This window comes from Mobula hypostoma, chromosome 21 (genome assembly GCF_963921235.1).
Source record: "Mobula hypostoma chromosome 21, sMobHyp1.1, whole genome shotgun sequence".
NCBI classification, from domain to species: Eukaryota; Metazoa; Chordata; class Chondrichthyes; order Myliobatiformes; family Myliobatidae; genus Mobula; species Mobula hypostoma.
Genome location: NC_086117.1, coordinates 30,025,103 through 30,046,987, shown reverse-complemented (window position 1 = coordinate 30,046,987; position 21,885 = coordinate 30,025,103). Strand labels below are relative to the sequence as shown.

General features: G+C 39.7%; 1 protein-coding gene across 1 annotated transcript in view; it reads right to left on the bottom strand.

Moving 5' to 3' along the window:
* LOC134359926 (pappalysin-1-like) overlaps nucleotides 1–21,885 on the bottom strand; it is a 365,925-nt gene that overhangs the window by 296,274 nt on the left and 47,766 nt on the right. The window contains exons 3-7 of the mRNA XM_063073788.1: nucleotides 19,101–19,246; nucleotides 16,863–17,156; nucleotides 15,378–15,570; nucleotides 13,727–13,848; nucleotides 5,406–5,898 (exon numbers count right to left, since the gene is read on the bottom strand). Coding sequence (XP_062929858.1) covers nucleotides 5,406–5,898; nucleotides 13,727–13,848; nucleotides 15,378–15,570; nucleotides 16,863–17,156; nucleotides 19,101–19,246 — 1,248 coding nt within the window. The remainder of the gene's footprint in view (nucleotides 1–5,405; nucleotides 5,899–13,726; nucleotides 13,849–15,377; nucleotides 15,571–16,862; nucleotides 17,157–19,100; nucleotides 19,247–21,885) is intronic.

The window sequence follows — 21,885 nt, the reverse complement described above, 5'->3', positions numbered from 1 at the left end:
CTACAAGTAAAGACCAAGATTCCTTTTGATCTTTTTCAGGTGATCAGAGCATTCTCCATTTAATCAAAGACTCCAACAATCATTAGGGCCTGACATTGTTAAAGGAAGATCCTGAGTGGACATCCTCTTTGCCTGCCTAAATACAATTTGGAAAACTTCAGTTGCCGCAGTTTTTCTATGTATGAGCCAGCGGGAGGAGTTGAAACTGCCCTCCTGCCCAATCTCTTCCAGACAGTTAGGGTTAAAATGATCTTTTTTTTTCTTTAATCATTCCATTGCCAAGAAATTAAGCAATTAGTATCTTTAGCTTGACATAATTTCAGATGTTTTAGTTCTGAAAGCTGCTGTTTGTTACACACAAAATTAATTTCTTGGGAGAATGCCAACAGACTGACCTAAACATGCATTGGACTGAACATGATTTCCTATTCTACTGTAATTTATATTGCAAGATAGTGTCTTACATAAATTGCGTCATATACCTTTTAAAAGAGGAAAATAAATTCCTGGATTATTATCTTTCTTGGTAAAGTGATCATGCCCAAAAAGCCAATAAATCTCAAATCACCAATTAGTATTCCCTCAGACCAACTCCACCCTGCAAATTTATTGTTTCTCTTAGAGATAGGTTTAAGGCTAAATCCAAGGAATACTTCCATGACTTTGTCACAGAGTACGTCTTTGCTGAGCAACTCAGCGCCAACATCCATCTGCCAAACAGTGCAACCTTGGTATAGATATCAGCCATAATCATTTCCACTGGGATGAGCCGCAAACAGCAGCAGATGGATTTTCACTCTTAGATTAAAAATAAAAGCATCAATACTTCTCTGGTTGTTCAGCAGAGTATTTTTTCCAATACATATGAAAATTGGTAATGACTCAAGTCAAAACAATTCCTCCTTTCAAAACAACTTTTGAAGAAGATGTCTTCTCATTGCCGTGGGCCAACTGGGGTCTGCACAAATAGTTGCTAGCATTTTTTAGTGTAATGCATTAGTGTGGAAGTTACCTTATTCTGACTGTACCTTTCATTAGTACTATCACTGTTCTTCAGAGTACCATATATATCACAATCTTGGCTAAATAAGCAAGATTCCCAGTTACAAAAATAAATTGAAAGGAATTTACATGGATTTTTCTTTTTCCTGCCTGTCAGCATTTGATCTTGTGTGTTCTAGATCCAGCCCTTGGGGACTCGTGTACATGTTTAACATGTCTTGCGCGCTTTATAATGTTCTTATAAATGGGAAAGATCATCCAATTCATCGGCACTAGTCACTGCCATCCTGCCAAGTAAAGGATCACTCAACAGCTTTGGAGGTCTGTTTGTGTTCTCCACAAAACATGCACGAAACAAAACTGATGAAGGATAAAATGCATGGAGCAACGATAAAGGTGCTGTTCAATTCACAAATTTACTCTGTCAAGAGGTAAGCTTATGAGAAAAGGAAACTAAACTTGCTGCTAAATTGTTTTTGTGACCTTGGTATCCTTTGTTCTTTTCCTCCTCTCACTTTCTACCGAAAGCTCTACATGCAGGTTGCTCAGCTGGATATTCACACAGGTCCATTTTAATTTTTTCAGCGACCCTTTGGCTGCTAACCACCCCCTTATCCTTCAGTTGCAGCCTCTTGAATCGCAAAGGACACTCATGACATGGTGCTGAATGCATCTTACAGTTGAGATCTTGCGAGGCAAAATAATACAAGCCTACAAAAGCAAAATTCTGCAGGCACTGAAAGTCAAAAATAACATCAGAAAATAGAACTACTTAGCTAGTCGGTCAGCATCTGTGGAGTAAAGAAAGAGTGGCCCAAGTGATGAAAGATGATTGACCCAAAATTTCAACTCTAGTATTGTCTCTGGGATGTACTTAAACTGCACAGATGGAGGATAACACCGAGTTCTGAACCATTCTGTGAAGGTTGGACAAGGCTGCTCTATATAGCCCAATAGCTATCATTAACCTAATGTAAATTGTAAATGCTAAGAATCAAACCCTGGTGTACTGCCTGGATGGCAGTGGTATTTAGTCCAGGCTATGGTTATTGGTTGAATTGTTCCAAAATTCTTAGCAATATATTTTGTTGATCCTATATGGTTTTTCACCTACACCTATTGTCTATTGTGTGTTGCTTTGCTTTTTGAGCTTTGTTTCATTTTGTATTTGCAGTCTACCAGGGTATTATCATGGATTACAACCTAGAAGCAGTCCAACAGGTTTTATTTCTTTATTTATTGAGATACAGTGTGGAACAGACCCTTTGAGCCATGCTGCCCAGCAACCCCCAAGTTAACCCTAGCCTAATCACGGGACAATTTACAATGATAAATTAACCTACCAACCAGTACATCTTTGATCTGCAGATGGAAGCAGGAGCACCCAGAGGAAACCCACGTGGTCACGGGGAGAATGTACAAACTCCTTACAGACAGCCGCAGGAATTGGGCCCGGGTTGCTGGTACTGCAAAGTGTTGTGCTAACCACTATGCTATATTTTTAGCTGGGTTAATGAATGTATTCATTTAATTCCTTTCCTTTCACCTGTTTATCCAACACGAAGTACGAGAAGTAAATTTGATCGTCTTTGTATGTTTCAGCACTGGCAATAGATCATGAAGGAACAGTGTACAACAGACTTAAGAGGAGGCTGTTAATCTGTTTCATTGATATTGTGGAATGATAAATAGGTGAACACTCATTTTAGTTGGCTAATTGTGGCAATGATTCAACTGCTCTGTTACTAGTGCTGGCTAATATGTGTAAGGGAGTAAAATGTTATTGGAAGGTAGAGTGTTTCCTACCTTCCTGAAAAGGTATTTAACACAGTATTACATTCTATTATTTCTCAATTACAATCACCTTCACTCTTGTACTTTAAGAAGTCAGCACCAGTAACAGATATTTTTATATCACATGAATTGACAGAAGTTAAGGTGGTAGATCATTCCAAAATTAATATAAAGGTTTCAAAGGTACATTCAATGTCAGAGAAATGTATACAATATACATCCTGAAATATTTTTTCTTCACCACCATCCACGAGAACAAAGGAGTGCCCCAAAGAATGAATGACAGTTAAATTGCAAGAAGAGTTCATTTAGCAATTAAAAAGTGGCTTTGTTGATTGTGAATTGTGACAAATTTTTCCTTTGTCCCTTTGATGGTTTTGTAAAGCTGTTGCATCTGCTGCAATGAATGAAATTATAACAAGCACAAAAGTGTTGTCTGGATTTGACCAGGGAGTCAGTGTGGACATCAATTTTCACAATCTATCTTTCTCTCTTTCATATAATGCCCACTGCCATGCAAGTCCAGCAGATGTCAATTCATGGTCATAAACAAAAATATTTCTTTTCCCTTACAAGCATCGACTTCGGCTGGTGCAACTCAGGCAGAAGATCAAACCTAGCATCATCTACCTCTGAATACCATATACTAACATGTGAATGCCTACAAGAAAACGTACTTCGATAATAAATTTACTTTGAACTTTGAATTTGAACTATTCATCAGCCAAACATGAAGAACCATCAAACAAACATATGTCACATGCAGCCAGCAACATTTTCTCATTGTATTTCTCCTCCACAGAGAGAAAAGACGTTTTCCCATGATGAATGAAGCTTCTATTCATGGGTTATTACTGTTGTTTATGACTCTGGTTCCAGTTTTGAAGAAATCCATCTAAATATTAGGCCATCATACTGTTGTTGCTTGCAAAGTAAGTTGACAAGGTGACAGATGCTGAATGTTTCCAACACAATCTTGACTATTTCTTTTAACTTTGGGATAAAAATAATACATTAACAGTTCAGCTAATATGTCTCTGATCTGATCCTATGTTCATACCTTCCTCTCACAAAACCTTTCGCACCATACTTAGCTTGATGACACAGTGCATTAAATAAGTATTCATTTGTCATCAGGAGATGCTGACAACTTATTGAAAAAAACTCTGAGTTATGTGTACATCATTTATCCACAGATCCTTTAGAATCTTAACAGTTCTCATTGCTACCATCAGGAAGGGGTGAAGGAGCCTGAAGGCACACACTCAATGATTCAGGAACAACTTCTTCTCTGCCATCCGATTTCTGAATGGACATTGAATCCAAGAACCCTACCTCACTATTTTTAATTTTTATTTTTGCACTACTTATTTAATTTTGCTATTTTATTCATATATACACACACACACATAGATATATATACACATACACACACACATATATACACACACACAGTAGTGCTGTATTTCACATTTTCTCTATTATTCTGTATTGCATTGTACTGCTGCCACATTGAACAATTGTCACGACATATGCCAGTGATATTAATCCTCATTCTGAGTTTAATGATATTGCGCACTCAGATTTCTTAGTTTTTTTTTGATGGATTAATTGCATTTATGTTTAAAATAAGTTGGAATGCCAGGTGAACAATGTAGTCTTTGCAGAACTGTAAGACGGTGTCTTTACTGTTGTTTTTGCTGCATGCTTGAGTGCTCGGTGACGGGTGCCGATGGTTTCTTTTTGCTGGTGTGGGGAGGGGATATCGTGCTTGCTGCCGCTGAAACTCGGGAGGGAGGGAGGCTGGGGGGGGCACTTCGGGGTTCTCACATTTAACTGTCGTTCATTCTTTGGGGCACTCCTTTGTTTTCGTGGATGGTTGTGAAGAAAAAGGATTTCAGGATGTATATTGTACACATTTCTCTGACATTGAATGTATCTTTGAAACCTTTAAATTAATTTTAGAATGATCTACCACCTTAACTTCTGACAATTCATGTGATATAAAAAATATCCGTTACTGGTGCTGACTTCTTAAAGTACAAGAGTGAAGGTGATTGTACTTGGGGAAATAATAGAATGTAATACTGTGTTAAATATCTTTTCAGGAAGGTAGGAAACACTCTGCCTTCCAATAACATTTTACTGCATTATTTTCTCTGCCCTCTTTCCTTTTAAGCTTGGGTCAACCTGGCTCTGAACTCTGAGTCTAACAATATTGGGGGAAAATGAGCAAAGGAGTCAATTAACGCACACAAAATGCTGGAGGAACTGAGCAAGTCAGGGAGTATTTACAGAAGGGAATCAATAGTTAGCATTTTGGGCTGAGCCCCTTCATCAGCACTGGAAGGGAAGGGGGTAGAAGCCAGAATAAGAAGGTGGGGAAGGGGAAGGAGTACAAACTGGCGGGAGATTGGTGAGGTCAGGTGAGGGGGAAGGTGGGTGGGTGGAGAAAGGGATGAAGTCAGATGGTGGGAGGGGATAGGTGGAACAAGTAAAGGGCTGAAGAACAAGGAATCTAATAGGAGAAGACAGGGGCCCATGGAAGAATGAAAATGAGTCAATCAACAGTTTGGACAATGTGGGAGAAAGTTGACTTGTGTACTTACACATCTTCAAATTTTCTGCTCAAATCATTCACTGTGGAAGTTAGTCCCTCTTGAAACGGTGGATCTCGTATGATTTTATACTGAATAGGTCGACATTCTTTGCATAAAGTGTTTTGTGGTGATGAGGTCAGCATAGCAGCATCAATTTCCAGATGCTCATCGAGAGTGAAGATCCGAATGGCATGAATTTCCTCCGTTACTGTGAGTCTGACTGTAATGGGGACATCGCAGAAGATGTTTTGTGGCCCAAGTGAGATTTCGTTTCCGCTTACTGTCAGTAACATGATGTTGTGAACGGCGCCTTGAACCTCCCCTTCAGTGAAGGTGACCCAGACAGTCAGGGAATTGGGAATCAATGCATAGCGAAATTCCAGTTCCAAATAGCAGCCCTGAGGCTCCGGACATACCGGCGGAACAGTTTTCTCGTCAACACCAGCATCGGGGCTCCATGTTCTAACACTGTTTTCGCAAGGTTGCTCTACATCAGGGGGTCCTGGGTAGGGAAACATTTTAAAAATATTGGATCATCCGAATGATAAATTGAAATAAATGTCATTCAAGCATTCATTATTTGAACATAGAATGGTTGAAGGCTTATCAATTCAGAGTTAAAATTACTGTCCAACATAATGCATGGCTTTCACTTTCTATTCAATAAGAAATTTTAGTTTGTTGGTTCATATGGGATGTAATTTTCTCTTCCCACTTCTTGGCTTTTGTCAAGCCACTCCTCCAGCTTGTGGCTACATCAATGGACTGCGGCAAAGTCATCTCGGACGTTGGTGAGAGGTTCTTGGAGAGAAATTTTAGTAATGCTTTAGCTACAAACACTTACTGAAGTTCACAGTAAAATTCAATCGGAAAGTTCCCTTCTATTTTAGTCAGTGTGTTGATGCACAGCATCGTCAGAAAGATTAATGTTTGATATTTGATATGACCTTATGGTCCATTATCTTCTCCTATCAAATTCCTTCCTCTCCAGCCCTTTATCATTCCCTTCCCACCTGGCTTCGCCTATCATCTTCTAGCTATCCTCCTCCCCCTCCCCCACATTTTATTCTATTGTCTTCCTTTCCAGTCCTGAAGATAGGTCTTGGCCCAAATATTCAAGCCCATAGATGCTGAGTTCCTCCAGCATTTTCTGTGTTACTTTGATATTTGATGCCTGTATTTATAGAAATTATGGTTACGAACCTTATGATTGCTGCTTCAGCTATTCATTTTAGGAAATATGGATATATTTTCTGTTATTTTCCCGATTATTGCCCTTGTCTTTGATTTATTTATCCCTTATTTAATATGTTGACTTATAGTACATTGTAACTGAAGAGTAATGCAGGGCCATGTAAAGGGGTAAGTATGAAGAATATGCAAAGAGATCACCCCAGCTGAAAAGGACATATTTCATTCCAAATAAAACAGATACCAGAGAGAAATTGTTGTCTTAATTGCTGCCAATTTCTCATTTAAAGATGAATAAATGCTAGCCCAGTTTTGCACAAATAGCACACATTATTTTTCTCTTTGGTTTCCAATGTATGGTATTACATAAGGGACATTATCAAAATGCTGGAAAAGAATTTAGATTGTGTTCAAATATGTGGCTGAGCAACGGAGCACTGGAACGAAGTTCCAGAGCTCTCAACAGTCTCACCAAACTGTCAAAATCAAAGGTAAGATACTGGTTCCAATTGGGCAGTCATTTCCATTCGGATTGCTAGTTGTGGTAATAAATTCACATCTCGACATTCTGGAGTAGGGTTACCACATGATGCTTTTAGTTTTCATCTCCAGTTTTCTCAGCTGGCAGTCTGTCCAAAGTAAAATAGTTTCTTCATGAGTTTTTTTAAATTTTCCCTCTTTTACATGATCAGGGAATTACTTGCATGAATATCTGTGTCAAGGGGAGCAGGATAGTTTTTAGGTAGCTTGGCTGCTTGGTTACATTTTCTGAATGTTCCTCTCTTTTCACAATGTAGGCTTCTATAAGGAAAGTGAATTGGGTTATCGCTTGTCATGTGTACTGAGGTCCAGACAATGTTGATCAGAAAAAATCTACAAAGACGTTGCCAGGACTTGAGTTGCGGGGGCAGTGTGAATAGGCCAGGACATTTTCTCCCTGGTGTGCAGGAGAATGAGGAGAGATTTGTTAGAGGAATACAAAATTATGTGGGATATAGACCAGATAAATGTAAGCAGGCTAGAGGTCATTGACAAGGTGAAATATTTAAGGGGAATCTGAGGGGGAGCTTCTTCACTTAAAGGATGGTGTGATTTTGAAAGGAGAAGCCAGTAGAAGTGGCGGATGCAAGTTTGATTGCAATATTTGAGAGAGGCATGGATAGGTATTTGAATGAGAGGTAGACAGTATGGAGGGCTGTAGTGCAAGGCAATGGGATGAAACAGAATGATGGTTCAGCACAGACTAGATGGGGCAAAAGGCTTGTTTCTGTGCTGTAGTTCTCTGTGACTCTATCTGAAATAATAACCGTGTTTGTGTTTGCTGTCCCTGCGTTCTCTTACTTTAAAGTGAAAGAACAAATTGTAGCCACCTCAGTTAAAAATCACAGAATGATTTATGCAACTTGAAGACAAGGGAAATCATTGCATTTGATCTGCCCAGGTTTCTTCCAGTGCAAGGAGATGCTCAGAAGTGAATGCTGTTCATTGGTACATTGCAAAATGCAGGGCAACGTACTGAGGGTGTCACCCAGTGCAGATAGGGCCCAAGTGCGGAATGAGAGACACTGAAGCAGGTTGATAGTTCACAGACTTTAATGCGAACAGTGTTAATTGTTAACGCTAAAATGTGTTTAAAAACGCTAGGCCAAACAGGGCCATTAACTAAAACTCCCAAATGGAAAACGAAGCCTACACTGCTTCTGAAAAGGACAACTAAAAATAAAACGAATACCGCTAGTCTTCAGAGTCAGTTGACTTGACAGTCCAATTTCTCAGGCAAGGCGGAATGCAAGCACGTTGCTGTGTCCAAGTCTTGACAAATACTACTATGGAATGAATGGAATTAAATACTATCACAATGAAATAATCATTAGCTAACACATGCATATTCAGAAGTGCAATTACTGTATCTACTGCATTGCCAAATCCGTGGTTGTGACAGGGCCCCCCTCTGTAGGTGCAGCCCCTGAGGCGCCACCGACTTTTGTCCGCTGGAAGTCTCGGGTGAGGGACTTATCCAAGATGTCCTTCAGTGATGCAGGTAGGTAAGTGCCCTGGTGTGCACTGCCAATATCGAAGTCAAAGAATTCCATGTAGAGACAGAAACAGGAGCTTTTACAGAGGTAGCTTGATCAAGTGACACTGTGAAATGGATCATTCTCAAAATGAGGACCCTCTGATTGGAGCTAATCGGGCATCTGCTTCAACAATAAAACTGACACAGAATCCCTGAGCCTATCAAAATAAGCTATACAAACTTAAACAGAAAGCACTAGGAAACTGCATTACAAAGAGCGAGTCGCTCGAGAAAAACGCAGGGAACTCTTAAACCATTAATAAACATTGTTAAGCAACAATTAACCAATTCAGGTGCTCTAAAAACCTCAGAGAGTCCAATGCTCTCTGATGCCCTGCACAGGCCTGAAGAAATCACTACAGGACCCCACTCCCTATAGCTGGCACCTGATGGCTCAAGAAGACCTGAAAACGTGAGATCCAGGGATGACTGAAGAGACCTGAGGAACTTGACAGGCAGGAAGACTCGGGGATCCAGAGAGACTGAGAAACGTGGAAACCCCAATAGACTGAGATCAAGAAACCTTGGGCAGGGAAGAGAGGGAGGCTTGGGAGTACTCGAGATGGGGAGGACATTGAAATATCCTAAACACATTGAATAAGCCTTGGAAACAATCAGAAAAATAAAAACCTTGGGAACATAGAGAAAAGTCCTTGGGAAACCTTGAAAACATGAAACTTGAAACCTAGAGAAGGAACCTCTTCAAATCTTGCTAACAATGTTTTATCTTTCACAATTTTTCCAGGGGCAATTCGGATATACTGTCAATTTTACAGATCAAGACAGCATAGATGGTTTCTTTCATTGCTAAGCTAGCTGTTTCTCTGTAAATCTGTTTAATTTGCTACATGAAAGTTCAATTTTCCCAGTCTGTACCATGACTTTCATCAAGAGGTTAAAAATACTCTTGATAGGGTTACTTGTGTGTTTGCACACTCCAGTCAGGGATCAGCTTTCGGAGTGGGGCTCTTCCAGAATTTACACTATTGACTTGAATGATGATTTATTGAATCAATTGATATAGCTTGCTTGAAGCACTCATTTGTTATACAGAATTGAGAGTGTGGGTACTTGTGACTTAAAAGCTTGGAATGGATACTGGAGAAACTCAATGTAGACTAGAGAAGTTCAGTATGTAGACTCAGGACTCTCGGAATGTAGAGTCAGGACATGCACTGAGAATAAAGGCACCCTCTCCTCAAGCCACTAATGTTCAAACGTCACTGTTCAAACTTCTCTGGGTCCATTACTTGGCAAGATCCTTCTGTCACGATGGAGACAGAAACAACAGTTTATAGATAGAAATTCCAATGGAACATTGTTGCCTCGACGAATCACTCTGACCAACAAATCTCACGGCCAAGATCAGCTGCCCTCTCTCTGCTGGGTCCATTTTCGTGTGGTCGAGATTTGCTGTCACCCGATGCGGATAGGGCCCAAGTGCGGAGCGAGAGACACTGAAGCAGGTCGGTAGTTCACAGACTTTAATGCGAACAGTGTGAAAAGGAAAAGAAAACAATAAACGCTAAGCCAAACAGGGCCGTTAACTAAAACTGTCAAATGGATAATGAAGCCTACACTGCAGCTGAAAAGAACAACTAAAAATAAAATGAATACCGCTAGGCTTCAGAGTCAGTTGACTCAACAGTCCAATTTCTCAGGCAAGGCGGAATGCGATGCTGTGTCCAAGTCTCGACAAATACTACTATGGAATGAATGGAGTTATATTCTATCACAATGAAATAATAATTAGCTGACACGTGCGTATTCACAAGTGCAATTGCCAAATCTGCTGCGCTGCCGAATCTGTGGTTGTGACAAAGGGATGTGCAGAAGCTCGGTGCAACCACTACTAAGTCTCTACAGAGAAGGCTCCTGGTCCAAGGTTCTGCCCTCACTGGACACTGAGGAGCTGCACCCAATGTAACAGCCTCTCAAATGCATCATATTTGCTTTGTTTAAGGAGAAGCCATGAGTGGTGCTGATGCATTGCTAGAAAATGCATTGACTTGATAGTGTAATAAAATGCCAATGAGCCAAATGCCCTTATTCTTCTCCTATTTCTTAGTGTGCCAATTAAATTTAAAATATAAATAGGTGCTCTCCAGAGTATAACAGGCTCCTGTTCCAGCGAACCCAAAATCTCACATATTGGAAATGTAGCTTCCTGACAAAATATTTAAATAAAAACATTTGCCAATCACGGGCAATATGTCATTAGTCCAAGGTATTTAACTCAACCATTCAAATTTCTCTGCAAAATGCAATGGTACTGTTGTAAACCAAGTTCCCAGATGGTAATGCCTGCAGCCTCACAGCATCTGGCACATTCACCCCACCAGACTTCCTCTGCAACTGGATTCTTGACTTCCTCACCGGAAGACCGGAGTCAGTGCGGATCGTAAATAACACCTCCCCCTCGCTGACAGTCAACACTGGTGCACCTCAATGATGCATGCTTAGCCCACTGCTCTACTCTCTTTGCACCTAAGACTGGGTGGCTAGGCCTAGCTTAAACACCATCAATAAATTTGCCAATGATACACAACTATTGTTGGCAGAATTTCAGACAGTGACGAGGATCAGCTGATTGGTGTTGCAACAATAACCCGTATACTCAGTACAATAAGACTAAGGAATTAATTGTGGATTTCAGGAAGGAGAATTCCAGTCCTTATTGAGAGATCTTACAATCAACGTCATTAAGACCAAGGAAATGATTGTGGACTTCAGGAAGGGGAATTCGAGGAACACACAACAGTCTTTGTTGAGAGATCAGCAGTGGAAAGGGTGCGAAGTTTCAAGTTGCTAATGTCAAAATCTCTGAATATCTATTCTAGATGCAACATGTTGATACAATTATAAAGAAGCTATAACAGTGGCTATATTTCACTAGTAATTTGAGGAGACTTGGTATGTCACTAAAGACTTGCAACTTTCTACAGATGTACTGTGAGGAGCACTCTAACTGATTGCATCACCGTCTGGTATGCTGGGGCCACTGGATAGGATTGGAAAAAGCTGCAGAATGTTATAAACTCAGTCAACTCCATCTTGGGTACTAGCCTCCCCAGGATCAAGGACATCTTCAAAAGGCAATGCCTCAAAAAGGCAGCATCCATCGTTAAGTGCCCTTTTCACCCAGGACCTGTCATCTTCTCATTGATACCATCAAGGAGAAGTTCCAGCAGCCTGAGGACACACACTCAACTTTTCAGGAACATCTTCTTTCCTTCCACCATCAGATTTCTGAATGGACAATGAACTTGACATTTAATGTGATCATCCCTCAGAGGCTGGTAGGTAAGCTCTCCTCAGGAAGTTGGTTCAGAAGAATCAGGAAAAGGACTGGCAGACTGGGTAACAGGTTCTTCCCTCAGGCTGTGAAACTAATAAGTACCCTGCCACCACAGAAGTCTTGTCACTAGACAGTAAACTGGTTACTGTTTCCTTGTGCTGCACACGACATGTACTTTGAATTATATTTTATTAACTTGTAATTGTGGTAATATTTTGTTTTATGTGCTGTGTATGATAAATGCTTTGTGAGTGTATCATGGTCTGGAGGAACGGTGTTTCGTTTATTTGTATATACGTACAGTCAGATGACGATGAACCTGGAGTGATAAACTCGAGGGAGCAATAACAGTCAGTTAAAATGTGTAATACTGCTTTCAAAATTAATTTCGAAATATTTACTCTTATTTTTTATTTATGTTTGTTTGTGTTAGTCATGTGAATATGTGAGAAGTATTTTTCCCCATGGATCTGTTCTGAAGCCAAAACTTTTCACTGTGTTTATTAATGACTGGAATGAAGGATAAGCACTAAATATCTAAATTTGCTGATGGTGCCAAGAGAGATAAATAAAAGTTAGCAAGAAGTTGTGAAGGGACACGGATTAATCATGTATGATAGATATAATCTTAAATGTGGGCAAGAGTGTGGTCAGTCAATTTGAACCCAAGAAATGTCTTTCATCCCCAATCAGTAGCCATTGTTCTCTGCAGCTAAAATTGACTTCTCTGCTGCAGTAAATTTCAGAGTCAGGGAACAATGCACCGATGCAACCTAACTCTTAACAGGGTTAACACATTAACTTCCAACCAGGAATGAAAGTTTCTTGGCAATAAATCAAATACTTCAAACGTTTGGAGAGATTTGTGATTAAAGAGGAGAATAAAAGAATTAGGGCTCATAACTTGGATGTGAGTAAAGCTGCAGCACGATAAAAGTTTAAACATACATTTTCAAAGAATGGGTCACATATCTCACAATTTTAAAAATTAATTTACGGAGCTACAGCGCAGAGTAGGCCCTTCCGTCTCTTTGAGCTGTGCCACCCAGTAACCCCCAGTTTAATCCTAGCCTAATCATGGGACAATTTACAATGACCAATTAACCTTTAACCAGTAAGTCTTTGGACTGTGGGAGGAAACCCACGCAGTCACGGGGAGCAAGTTCAAACTCCTTACAGACAGTGGCAGGAATGAATAGTAACCATATTGCGAACAGGAAGGGAGCATGAGCAGAAGCTGTTTGGTCCTTTGAGCATCATACAACTATGAATATTTCTAACATGTGGCAGAACAGACTGGATGTACCCTCATTCAAAATCAAGCTTTCCGTGACACTGTTAGAAAGCTTCCTTGAGTTTGAATTTAACAGTAAGTGAAATAGAACATAGAAATCTGCAGCACATTACAGGCCCTTCTGCCCACAATGTTGTGCCGACCATATAACCTATTCTGGAAACTGCCTAGAGTTTCCCTGCCACAGAGCCCTCTAAATGCTTTGAAAGAACAAACAGTGGGAGGGAAATTCAGCTTTGGTCACTTGCATGCCTCTAAATATGCCTGCTGCCATCATCAGTCAATGGCAAAATATATTGTGCAATGGAGAGGAAGGAATAAGAGGTCAGGAATGGGTGGTGTTGATGAATGAGGCTTTTACAGGATAGAAGGGAATCACCTAAATCAAATTATGACGAGTACAATTTTTTTTACATCTTCCATGTGCCAGAGGATATCCGTATTTTCACATGTTTTTAGTTGTTACTAACCTTCTGCTTCTCTGGGGCTCCAGTGTCCAGAAGGGTCACATGGTCTTGGGGAAGAAGCATTGAAGGCATACTGGACAAGTTCTCCGTGTTCAGTGCAAGCGTCGCAGACTGATCCCAGCTCACTGAAGTTTCAAAACGCAAAGTCAAATACAAAAGAACCTATGTCAGTACTTTCGCAAGCATTAGGCATGACCTCTTCAGATTCAAATCTTAATTGCACTAAAGAGTGCATCTCTGTCCTTCACTGAACACTGAAAACCTTCCAATGTGCTTCATGTTAATATTTTCAACACCTTCTGTGCTGTATGTCTAACTATTCCCAGGCTGTAAGTGTTTTATGTTGTCCTTGTAGATCATTGTCAGTTGTACATTAGAAAATTTACTATTTTCCATCAATGGAGCACATGTAACCCTAGGGAAAGTTAGTGTACTGCGCCATTTGGGTTGTTAAGCAGAACAAACACATCAATTTGTTGCTAAACTTTGGCATTTTTGGGCAAAACATAGTTGAGCTGGGGCTGTACATTGGCACATATCCCTCTGTCGATCTAATTGGTCCAGAATTAGCCACATAGAACAATTTGTAAAATACCTTATTAATGGCTTGTGGTTATTTTGATTTGAACATGTTTTTTACATAAGACCACTGGAAATGACAGCTAGGTGGGACCTAGATGAGAGTGAGAGTAAGATGTAAACAAAGGAGAAGGAGAAAATCACAAGGGGGTTAATTCAGTAACAAATCAGATGCAGAAAGAGAAACACCACGAAGAAAGGAAATTTATATGAAGAAGCAACAAAAAGGAAGCTGGAAAATACTTGAATTTTTAAATCCCCACCAACAATTACAACCTGAGGGGAGATCACATTTCCAGTTGTTCACCTTTTGGACCGAAGTTAGATTGGACACTAATACCAATCACTGATTTAATAAGTGCTATCATCACCAGGACATACACAAAAGCCTGAAAGCACATGCCATCAGTCTCACTGTTTTAAGACTATTGAGTGGTTCCCTAGTACAACAAGCTAGTCTTCACCTCACCATCTACCACAAAACCATTATGATCTTGCATTTTATTGTCTCTCTGCATGGCACACAGTCTTTACAGCTGCTAGACTTCATGCTGCATTGTTTTTGTTTTACCTTGTACTACCACAATACACTGTGTAATGATTTGGTATGTAGAAACGGTATGCAAGACAAACTTTTCACTGTCCCTTGGTACATGAGACAATAATAAACCAATTTCAATTGCAATTATAATTGCACAATTTAAAGGATAATTATGGCCAATTATAATGAAAATACAGACATATAATTTAAAATGAGAGAACAGGTAGGGGTGGAATGCAACTTTAGTAATACTTCTGAGCAATTTTCTTTGGTTCCCAAACATTGAATCATTGACCATCTCTTCCTCATCCCAGATATTTTCCAAATTTGCATTCTCGTAACTCTCTGGTGTTCGAACTCTGTTTTGTCTGCAGAAAACTCTGGGATAGTATTTATGCCCCTCTTTCTGTGATTTTGTTATTTTCAACTCCTCAACTCTAGGTTATTTCAGGTGAGCTTCCACATATCACTGAACTGCTGGCAAAGCTGTAGACAATAAAAAAATGCTTGTGATAAGCACATGGTTATTGTTACCTGTCATAGAACTGCCCATCGATTGGATGAAGCCAGTGGATTGTCACTGATTCTGCTGTCTGATGTATTATCTCTGGGGCAACAGGGACAGGTGGAGGCTTTGTAGATGGCTGCCAGCCCTGGTATACCAGATCCAAGTAACAGTGCATCCTAGCAACTTGATTGGGACTGAAGGAATTGGTGCAGTCATCATCTTTAAGAGAGAAATAGAATATTTGTGACAGTCACATCAAATTCAATGTGCATACCAACATTTTTCTCTTACCCTCACCTACCCACATCAAACAAATAATGTCAGTTTTTTTAAGCAAAAGGAATGACTTAAAACTAATGAGATTGCATATCAATTGTAATTAATATCCAATTAGAAATGGATTGAACCCTATTTGATTCAACACACCACCCAGAATCATCCCACCCTAACACAACCAGACCAATTTAATACAGATGTTTAGCTTCAGTTATCTTGGGTTTCCCATCATGCGTTTGAGTGATGTGGCGTAGCTAGCATCTTTGGTGATTGGGCTTCAGGTGATCACTCAGGCCCCATTGCCAAGAGGCCTGTGAGAGCTCATTAGCTGTCAAAGAATTTTCAACAGTTTTTAAACTTATCATTGTCAGGAAGAGTTAAATGCCTAATAAGGATAAAATAATTTTTTTTAAATACTTAAAAAAATATAAAATTCTAATTGGGCATGCTGTTTGTGGCCTAGCATTTACTTGAGGAGCCAGATGCGAAGTTCATTTAAATTCTCTCTTTATAACATTGTTGTACTTCTACCACATGGCAGTGCACTGGATGGTCAAGTGGTTGGAATATCAAATAGTGAACAATATCCTCAGAATTTTGACTGGCAATAAGTGGGATCTGACCCCCTTAAAGGTTAAAGCCTTATTTATTGGCTGACCGATTAAAGTACTTTTGGCTACTGCTTAAAATAATACAAAGACATCAAAAATTAAGTAAGTTATCTAAAAGGGATTGTTCCAATGAGCACAGGGAAAATCATGTGCTTTGACCTTTAGTACTTTCTTTCTTAAAAACAATAATTTCCTGCAGGGTTTTGCCCCAGGCGAACACAGGTCTGTGCAAAATTGCTAAAAATGTAATTGTCCTTCTAACAATATTTATGTATTTGTTGAGTGCAACGTTTGCCATCAGTTAAGTACTAGCCAACACAAATAAGGAACTTATGTAAAGTTTAACTGTGGTTCCTGATACAAAAATGAACAAAGCACTAATTAGATAATATGTATGTTTCTCAGAAAACTGCTTGAGAGACCACACAGCGATTACATCGTCATTACATCACCACTTTTTGATATTTGCTGTGAATTTTGGTCTTATTACAAATTACACTATTATTTCCTCCTTTATGCCAATTTCAAGCAAAATCTCTAAATGCGGCAAGCAGAGTGTGAAGAAGCTGTTCCACAGAAAAAGGGACATACTACCGTGAATACAGACAGTCAATGCATTCTTACCTGCGTAACTCATGTAATTAAAGAAAGGAGTATTAATGAAGTGGCCAAAACCACATGTTTCGTTTCCCGGATCAGGGTCTTTGCATTGTTTATTTTTCGGCGTCGGCCTAGTGTCAGCACATAAGTCACCAGTTTCCATGGAAGGTTCTGTCTCCACGCATGGGTCTGTACAGGATTCGATTTCAGATATTCCCTTGAACACATGGTAGAGCCCAAGACTATGGCCTATCTCGTGGATCATGGTGTGGGTATGACCAGGGATTCCATAGAATGAAGGATTCAGGACTATGCCACCTAGGTGCGCAAACAGAAGTAATTTATACATGGAAATTTTAATGTGGGGGTCAGGGTTAACTGCTAAAGTAGCAGTTGTGCTGGGGGCAAGTATATGGATAAACACCTCAGGATTAAGTTGTACCCTTTCTAATCTGCAGCAACTACCACTCAATGCAATAAACTCATCTGAATAAATCATCTTTTTGATACGACAAGTCCATTGTTGATCCTGTACCTCAGACTCACACTGCTAAATGAAGTACTGAATGTAGGTAAGTAAGTAAAATTTATTATCAAAGTACATATATACAATATACTTTCTTGCGATAAATTTTCTTGCAGGCATTTACAAGGAAAAAGAGAAATATGATGAATTTTATGAAAACTACACATAAACCAAGACTGACAAACAGAATCTGCAAAGACATCAAATTGAGTAATTAAAAAAAATGAAATTGAGTATATGTCCCTAAAAGTGAGTCTGTAAGTTATAGAATCAGTCAGCGTTGAGGTGAATGAAGTAATCCACACTGTTTCAGGTGCCTGATGGTGATAGATTTCCTTAACCTGATGCGGTGGGATCTAAGGCTTCTGAACCTCCTGCCCAATGGCAGAAGTGAGAAGATAGGATGACCTGGATGGTGAGACCTGTATCTGTGAATAGGGAGCAGGCACTTGCCTCAAAAACAAAACATTCATGCAAACCTGACCCCAATTTCTTTATCATCTACAATTTCCTTTCAGATTATTTAATTGCAGGGTTTTTTTACTGCAGGACAACTGATAAATTATTTCATTCATTAGAATCCATTTCATTGACCGGTTTACACCTTTTGATTGGTATGTATTCCCACCCCTCCCCTCCAGATTTTCCCATTCCTTCTATTGATCATTTGAGATCTCTGTTTGCACTTAATCTCAGCATGTGAAGAAATGCAAGAACTTCTGCATAACTGGGCAGAGCAGTTGGGAGGATATCAGCTGATGAAAAGTGGTTAGGTTCCCATTTATTCCCCTACACTGTCTGTACTTAGAAACTTTGGATGGAATATCTATTGCTTTACCACAAGGCATTATGCAACTCTTTGCAAATTGCCGCCTGTATTGCTAACTTTATACATCCCGGAAGCATTCAGCTTTCTCTCAGCTTTCCATTAGGTCATTGCCAATGCTGTCATAAAACAGTCAAGCTATTTAAAGTCGTAGCAAACCCTTTCCAAGAGTCTACCCAGCAATCCAGTGCACTGTCATGTGCCATATCGGTGAATATACTGCACTGTCATCTTAAAGCAAGTTGCAATAAAGTCAGATTGAAAAGTGTATCTCATACTGTTTTCTTAATCTGGTGGTTTGCAATGGAAATTGGCATCAATATTTACATTAACCAATACCTACTCCTCTGATAACTGATGGATCTGGAAAATATGATGTCCTAGAAAAAAAAACAGTCATTGGATTATGTTTACCTGTCTAAATTTCCCTTGAAAGGTGCCTTCTTCGTGTTAGAAATATGAATCTTCCACATATATATGGTGTATTAAAATTCCATTGCTAGCAGTAAGATAGGAAATGTTCTATTCAGGAGTGTGAGTGTGAAAGAAAGGATAGTGGCCAGTAAAAAAAGTGAACAACACAGAGAGAGAGAGAGGGAAGGGGGAGAGAGAGGGGGGGAGGGAGGGAAGGAAGAAGGGGAAGAGATATATAGAGAGAGGGAAAGAGAGAAAGAAAAAGAGGAAGGGAAGAAGGGAGGAGAGGGAGAGAGGTGCAGAGAGATATAGAGAGGGAGAGAGAGGAGGGAGGAAAGAAGGGAGAGGGAGGGAAGGGAGAGAGAGCCAAAAAATATTGTGGAGGCAGAGAGGCATTGCCTACAAATGGATTAATAGATTATAAGCAAAATAAGACATCAAGTTGAATACATAGTTTTATAAATCTAAATCGAACTTAAAATTATCTATGAACTACCTAGATGAGTAAGGGCTTCTTTATCCCATGGCCATGTGGCAACTCCAGCCAGCTCTTCATCAGATGAATTGGCAAAGAAAATGTTGAGGTGCGTTGTACCGTCCAGTTTCAGAATGATCTTCAAATCTTTCACATCCAAGTATGCTCTGCAATTGAAACACAAGTCCTGTGAAACTGTTTTACAACTCACCATACCGCTCCCCCATCTGAAAAATAATGCCAGATCTATTTGAAATAAGTTACTTCAAGAATGATCATTGGTGACACAGAATTGAAAATCATGTTCAACAATCAACTATTGAGGTTCCCATGGGTCTGGTGGCAATCAGTTATTTATGTACAAATGCTACAACACCCTCATGTTGCTCCCTGTACCCAGCACCACATGTCTGTCTCTTAGGGAATCTTGAATCCCACTTCCTCTCGTGCAGCAAAGAGCCCAACTTTAGTATTAATATAAGGTTACTGTGAATCAAATCTGCCAAAGGGGGATTAGTCCTGCTCATTTTGGTCTAAGCACCCTTTAAATAATGTGAATATCATTACCCCCGTACCTTCACAAAGCTGAAACACATGAACGCTTGATAGGGTAGCAATTAGACCATTTCCTCCAAGAAACCAAACCATATGCACCTATCCTAAAGAAAATTTTATTGATCTTAGCTCTCTTAGTAGTTAGTCACAGGTATTCAAGGGTCCTGCATTTTTGTTTCAGCGCTGTGTTGTAAGGGATGCCATCTCATAAGATTAAATTAAAGCTCTGTCTGGCCTCACATGCAGCTTCCCAACCATTAGCTGTTTATGCAAGCTTGTTGTGCACAAGTTTGACATTGCCGATTACATTACAAAATCACAACATTTTGAAAAATTCCATTCTATTGGTTATAAAAAGTTGCTTTGCTGTGGCCTGAAACTGTAAAAGAAGTTTTATCAATTATCAAGAATGTTGCCAGAGGAAAATCAACTGCCAAATGCTTCTATTTTACACTGAAGGGATTAATTGTGCAAAAATTGTTATAAATACCAAATAGTGCACTTCAGACTTAGATCATGGAGTTAAATGCACTGATTATAAGCTCTGTGTTGTAATTATACTGTGTACACATGGCAAGTCCATTCGTTCATTGATCCTAGGAGAAACCAATAATTGGAACCCTAGCCATGATAAGTAACTCAGATTACTAGCTGGTGCTCTGAGTTTTCATTTTGCTGAGCATCTATTATGCTGAACTGGGCTGCACCTGACATTTCCAAAGGTTGACTGGAGTCCAGATCTTCAGGTGCTTCTTACATTTGGTAAATTGCATTCAGATGATATTTTATTGTGATTTTTCTGTTCTTGTTCCGCTTAAATTTACTCCTTCCAAAAACCTGTCAATGACACCCTTGAAGAATAACACACGTACTGCAGTGATTACTACCAGACTGCCTGTGCACTGCAGGTGTCAACAGTGAGCCGAGAACATTATCCCTGTGCTTTGACAAGTCTATCTTTGTGAATGGAGGGAAAAGAGAGAGAGCTTGAGGGAAGCACACTTGAAACTTTTGTCACATGGGCACAGAAGCACTTTGGTCTCTTAATCCCACTTAAAAACCTAATTCCTTGATCTGCCATTATAGAGCCATTCAATCAGAAACAAGCCCGTCATGGGTGTTCTGGTAGTTAAGTACTAATCCTATATACCAACACACAGGCCATAATCTACAATACCTTGGTGATTTGAGTGCTAGTACAGATACTTCTTAAATATTCACCACTTTGTCAGGATGTGCATCCAGATTGTAACCATCTGGGGATGAAAGAAAGATTCTTCTTTAGATCCCCTCAGAACCTTAAACTTATGCCCTAAATCTTTGTTGAAGTTTCACTCTAATTGGGGAGATCATTACTGGCAAGCTCTTCCTGACGTGGCTACCAATGTGCTGTGAAGAGAAGGCTGCAAAATTGGAAGAGCGAATGACCATTCCAGCTACAGAAAATCAGTAACACACACAAAATGCTGGAGGAACTCAGCAGGCCAGGTAGCATCAATGGAAAAGAGGAAACAGCCGAAGTTTCAGGCCGAGACCCTTCATCAGGACTCTGCATCAGAAAGCACTGGAAGCCCTCAGCAATCTAGCCAGGAAGCATTTGTGGAAGGAGAAATGAGGCTGTTCAGGTTAAAGACAATTCATTTTGATGAAAGCTCTTCAGCTTGAAACAGGATGTCTGTTTCTCCTTCTAAACATGCTCCTTGTCCTGCTGAATGTTTCCAGCACCTTCTGTTTTTATTTCATATTTCTAAGAATCTGCAATGTTTTGATTTCATTTACAGCAGACATATTGTATGTATGTGGATTTGAGTCTCTGTGGAACCTTACTCTTTAAAACACTCTTACCCAGGTTCTCAGTGGAGCTTGTAGTGTATAGGAAGTTAGACTTCTTGGCAGATTGCTTACATTGCATGCCTTGAGGTGTAGTTCAGAGTTCTGGGACCCCGTTGGGAAAATGTGAAGATATTCATTTTAGACGACAGAACAGTATTATATAAACAATGAAAAACTGTAGAAAGCTACTACACAGAAGAGATTGATGGTGGTCCTTGTGTATTGAAATGTAGCAGCAAGAAGAAAGTTTTGGAAAGTAAGTCTTTAAAAATAAGGAAAATATTGGCCCTTATTTCAAGGGAATTGGAGAATAAAGGTATGGAAGTCTTACTACAGCTGTACAAGGTGTAAGTGAGACCACATCTATAGTATTTGGAACAAGTTTGTTCCCCCTATTTAAGGAAAGATAATAGTTCAT